The sequence below is a fragment of the Muscardinus avellanarius genome (assembly GCF_963383645.1).
Source record: "Muscardinus avellanarius genome assembly, chromosome: 7".
Taxonomy (NCBI): domain Eukaryota; kingdom Metazoa; phylum Chordata; class Mammalia; order Rodentia; family Gliridae; genus Muscardinus; species Muscardinus avellanarius.
This window is the reverse complement of record NC_137793.1, coordinates 50459120-50465119: the sequence shown is the minus strand read 5'-3', so window position 1 is coordinate 50465119 and position 6000 is coordinate 50459120. Positions and strand designations below refer to the sequence as shown.

Sequence of the window (6000 nt, the reverse complement as noted above, 5' to 3'; positions counted from 1 at the left end):
AGAAAATAATCAGTTTAAATGTAAATCACCTATTTAAAAGAATATCTTTCAAAAATGAACATCCAGTTTAGATAAAATATAATTCTTCAAATTAAAAGAAATTTGAAAATTTAAAATCATTATGATTTGTTATTATTCCTCAAACATTTAAATTTGCATTAACTGCTTGCCAAACAATGAGCCATAGAAAATGCCATACTACTGAACAATTACTCCACATTTTTAACACATTTAATGTTACAAAAAAGTATCATAAAATTTTCAGATTTGTAAACATAAACTAGGAAAATCTGACATGTAATATTTGTGCCATAAAATGAAAATCAAGATACAACAGAAGAATTAATGTCTGACTTCAATATCAGTCCATCTCACTGTTATTCCTGAAAAATAACTGATATAAGCACAAGTATTTTCAGATAGTAAGAAAAATTATGGGTAAGTTCTTCCAAAATATATATATATATATATATAAAGTAAACATTTTCATGGATTAGCCAAGAAATTTGTGTTTCCTTCAAAAAACCATGTTTACTATACATGCCAGTTAGTGGACATTACAGTAATGTAACTAAAAAATGTTCTGATCAATACAGTTTTATTTGAACTGTCTTTAAAATACACACAGCAGTAATTATTTTCCAGGCAATATTATCTTAGTAGTTATACGTTTTAAAATATATAGTTTTCCACTTAAATATGCTACCATTTTATGGTCTTTTTATTATTCTTTTTACCTATCTCTAAATTATGTTCCTATTAAAAACAAAAGACACACTACTTAGTCCTAATTTCTATTCACAGTAATTTTAAAAATATCACAACATAAACATGAAATAAAAATAGAAAACCAAACACAAAAGAAGCATAATAAATAGTTTTGAATTATTCCCCTCAAAGAGGAATGCTATCAGCAACACCAGCTGACATAAATAAGTTAGATTCCCTGTGCATCAGAGAAAGACAAACCAGCAACATTAATCATTTAGTATTAACCAGGAAAGAATGTCTTCACTCCCATCATTTGTGAAAAGCAGAACAATAACATTAAAGAGACAAGACTGTTTGGGTTTTTTGGGTTTTAACAAAAACCACACACACAAAAACCAAGTGTAGCCACTTAGAGGACTTAGATGATATATAATTAGTTACAAAGGCTAATGCCAAGAGGCATAGTTTTGTTACATTTTTCATCCTAGTCACATTGGATATTGAAGCTACATGTCCTCTTGGTAGTCCAGATACTTCTCTGTAATGGGTTCTTCAAGTTGAATTCCTCCACTGCCCATTAATGCAAATGCTGGATACATTGTGTGTGAACAGTCCACTTGTCGCTCATATAGGCACTTCATGTGATCCATATCATAGAAACTCACTTTACCTTTATCATAGTCAAGGAAAATCCCTATACTTGTTGGCATAGGAAGAACTCTATTTTCAGGCTCATTAGAAGAAGCAGATGACTTGGGTATAAAAAATCTTTTCATACCTATAGTAACTAATGTGAAAGGCTGCGAAGAATCGTAACTGGCATCTTCACTTCCACTGTCATGCCCACTGTCTTGCTCATATCTAGAACACAGCATATAAACACATATCTGTATCTTTGTCAAGTCTTCAGGCATTTTCAAAACATTCACAAGATAATATATATACACTGATTTAAAGAAAAATTTTCTACATCAAAAGCTTTCTATTAAAACATCATCAATTAAAAGCATACTCAGCCCTAAATTCCCTGTCATAAAACCTTATTCATTTTACCTAGATATACAACAAAGTGAGAACTTAAAAATTCATTAATAAATTTGGCCCATCAAAAATAAAGCAGGGAGGAAAGGAGTAAAGAGACTTGTCAAAGATTAAATATTTATGGTATAGTCATAAACAAGAAAGCAAAAGGCAAGATATATGTTCTAAACAAAGGAATTATTAGGGTAAGCAAAACAAGTAATTTATCAAGGTAAGTAAAATAAGTGAGCACTGCAAAATAATATAAGAGGAAAAAAAGCATGTTTCATTCTCTTCTTGAAAACTCTATTTCCTGATTGGAATTTTTACATCAAGAAAGGATTACAATGTTGCTCCACTCCCATAATAAATCAATAAAATCTTAAAGAAAAACTTAATACATGACCCATTTTTTCTCTATGCACAGCTTACTGATCATATTGCATCAAAAATTTTAACCATGTTTATTTCACTTCTAATATTTCTCATGTTATAAACTTTTTTTTTTTTTGGCGGGTCTGGGGATGGAACCCAGGGACATTCAACCTCTGAGCTACACCTACTGCCCTATTTTTTATTTTTTATTTTTTATTTTGAAACAGGATCTCACTAAGTTGCGGAGGGCCTAAGTAGCTGAGGCTGTATGTGAACTGCAATTCTCCAGTCTCAGCCTTCCGAATGTTGGGATTACAAGCATGTGCCACCATGCCTGGCTGTTATAAACTTTTTAAACAGTAATATCAGTTTTTTATCAACTGAGCATACTACTCTTTTTTAACTAAGCATTTCCCCATGATAACATCTAGGTTCTAGTATTGTGTAAATTTCTCATATCTCTAGAAAAAAAATTTTCCTATCATTCAGATTATTAATCAGAGATACTGTTCACATAAATAATAAAAGATTATTTGTCTTGGCTAGTTCACTTTATCCCAATCTCTTGAGAAATCACAATTCTTTTCTATAAAAAGATGTCTAACATAACCCAATTTTGTTAAGAATATATGGGAAAGTTTATATAAACTGGGTCCCCTAACAAAAGAACCACTTGGTATCAACTATTAATTATGGCAATCAAGTATTTCAATATATATGTGAATAATATTATTATATAAATTAGGTATCACATATAAATATGTGTGTGTGTATGTGTGTATGTATGTATGTGCGTGTAGCACTGGGGATTGAACCCAGGAGAATTTTACCTCTGAGCTACACCGACAGCCCTATTTTATTTTTTATTTTGAAACAAGGTCTTGCCAGGTTGCTGAGCATCTCACTACTTGCTGAGACTGTCCTTGAACCCGGGATCCTCCTGTCTTAGTCTCTTATGTACTGGGATTACAAGCATGTGCCACCACACCTCACTCCATGTGTAAGATTTTTAAAAGTTAAAACTGTGAAGCTCTACCATAAGAGCCATCCAAAACAGAATTATTTCCTCGTGTCATCAAAAGTTAACTGCTAATCTCTTTACCTAAGCAAGCCACCTGATCAGTCAAAATACCTGAATCTAAGAAAGGTATATTCCAAATGTAATTAATAAATACAAGTCTATTTTCAAGATTATGTTTATAAACAAGAATATTTACTTTTAAAATAATTATCAAGTTTTAAACCTACCTTGGACTGACTGCATCCCGGGGAGAATGGAGCCATTCTTGTAGTTTATTACTGGAAGCAACTCCTGCTTTAACCAGGTAGGAATATGGTTCCACACGGAAGGCCCAAAAGTGTTTCCCTTTTGTAATTCCAATATCTCCAATGATGTAGTCTAAGCTTGTGTAATATCCCACTTGGATACGTTCTGCAGCAAGCAGAATGTTAAATCCTGCTCTACTCTCTACTCGGTCTCTCTTCAAGTTCAGTAAGAGATGTTCAGTATTATAGCCACATTTTTCATCAAAGAGGAAACTGAAAACTAAATAGTTCAAATTAATGTAAAATTAGTCTGAGAATTATTAGAATTTCTATAATTTAGGTTAAATTTGTTAAGCTTTTAAAATAGAAATTATTGAAAAGAGATAGGAAGAGAAAGGTATCAACCTAGACAACTATGTTAAACCAAAACTCCAACCTAGCATAAATTTCAATATATTCTCTGCATCTGAAAATCTTCAGTTATCTCAAAAGGAGAAGTAAATATTTTAGGTGTTTGTAAAAATTTATAACTGCAACTCTTTGGAATAAAATATCAAAACTATCATAGATATGTTTCACTTACTGGATTTGTTCTTTTATCCTTTAAATGAGAGATATTTTCATAAATATCTACTTATTTTTCTAAGTTCTATTACAAATGTAAGTATGGAGAATTTTAGCTTTGTGTGTGTATGGCACTAAATATTAAGCTCACGGGTATTCACCACTGAGCTATATTCCAAGTGCTTTTATTTTATTTTGAAACAGTGTTTTGCTAAATTATAGTATATTGGCCTCAACTCTGTAATCCTCTTGTATCAGCCCCCCCCCCCGCCATATTGGGATTACAGTTGTGTACCACCATGCCTGGGAAATTTTAGGTATTTTAATAAGGCCTTTCCTTTGTGAATCAACATGGCAGACATAAGAAAAATAGCAGTGGTTAAGAAAACAAAGCATGGGCTTTGGGTTCAGAGAAACCTAGGTTTGCATCCTTGCTCAACATTTGACTAGTGTTTGACCCAAACTTAATTTCCTCATCTACAAAATAAAGAAATCATCACTCCCATAATCTCTGGTCAACTCCAATTCATTAAACATAGCACTAGTTAGCCGAGTGTGGTGGCGCATGCTTGTAATCCCCTTGCTTGGGAGGCAGAGACAGGAGGATCGCACAGGTTCGAAGCCAGCCACACTGGTTTAAGAGACCCTGTGTCCAAATAAAAATATAAAAAATAGGTCTGAGAGCATGGCCCAGAGGTAGAAGGGCTTCCAGAAACCCCAGTACCACACACACACACACACACACACACACACACACACACACACACACAGCACTAGTTGCTAACCAATGTGGAAATAGCACAAATGTCTATATTATACCACAATAATAAAAAATATCCTACTAGTAAATTAAGTCATTCCACATATGTCAATCTCCAAAGTCTCCCAGGTAATACAATAAATTTAAAGTGTCCTCCTATTCATATGGCTTCTCTCAAAGAAAAGGAAGATAACCCTATTTTCTTTCCTCCTCCCACTCCTCCCACACCTACCAATACTACTGAAAATATCAACTATCTCCAAGATTCTTTTTCTTCCACTTTCAGTTAGATACTAGAAAAGAAAGTGGAAATAGCATAAACCACAAAATGTTTACTTTATACTTGCAAAATCATTCAAAACCTCTATTGGATTTTATTAAAATGCAAGAAAAAATAATTTTAGCCACCTCTATATAAAACTATTCTAATTTTCTAAAGCTACACTGTGCCTGAAAGACACAGTATATATCTGCTATCCTCTCTATTTTGGACAAAAAAGGAAGGAAAGACAGAGTGTAGAAAATATGGATACACAAAAAATGGACAGAGAGCAATGGTGTCTAAAAGTCAACTAAAGGTACCTTTAAGGAGGAATTAGAATTCCAGGGCAAAATGTTTTTCTGCTAACCAAATTTAGCACAACTATAAAAGTAAATGTTCCTCATCTATGAAGATGATTGATGTAGTGGACACCAACTAATCTGTAAGGCATTGTTATTCTATGAAAATCTTTGGACATTCTTTAAGTAACATCAGTGAATTTTAACTTGGAGGGAAAGAGAGGAAGCTAGGCACAAGTAGCTTTTTTTTTAATATACTTTTTTAGTAGGGGACAAGCTATCTATGTAGTTTTAGGCCTTCCATCCTGTAAATCACAGAGTGAGATAGAAAACCTAGTCAAGTCAGAACTTGGTTAAATAAAAATAAAAGTTCAGGCCAGCCGTGGTGGCACATGCTTGTCAGCCCTGTGCTTGGGAGGTGGAGACAGGAGGATCATGCAGGTTTAAGATACCCTTTTTCCAAATAAAAATATAAAAAGTAGGTGTCTGGGAGTGTAGCCCAGAGGTAGAAGGGTTTCCAGGAGCACCAGTAACACCAAAAAAAAAAAAAGTTCAGATAACTAAAACCAATAAATTTTTAAAATACCTACCTACATCCTGTAACTGACCAAAAATTGAATTATATTATTTTAAACTTTTAAAGCAGCATTATGTTATTTGAATCCCAAATTATCCCTGCTCACTCAAACATCTTCATGTTTTTCCCTGACTGATGTTTGTTAAAATCTAATCCTGTTCTCACC

At 33.1% G+C, this 6000-nt stretch overlaps 1 protein-coding gene across 4 annotated transcripts in view; it reads right to left on the bottom strand.

Annotated features, from left to right (window-relative positions):
• Positions 1–1217: 1217 nt before the first annotated feature.
• The window catches only part of TRIM36 (tripartite motif containing 36), a gene marked incomplete at both ends in the record, with an annotated part of 63427 nt that continues 58644 nt past the window's right edge, over positions 1218–6000 (bottom strand). For all 4 annotated transcript variants that reach the window (XM_080698418.1, XM_080698419.1, XM_080698420.1 and 1 more), the window contains 2 exons: positions 1218–1572; positions 3355–3652. In XM_080698418.1, coding sequence (XP_080554544.1) covers positions 1218–1572; positions 3355–3652 — 653 coding nt within the window. The remainder of the gene's footprint in view (positions 1573–3354; positions 3653–6000) is intronic.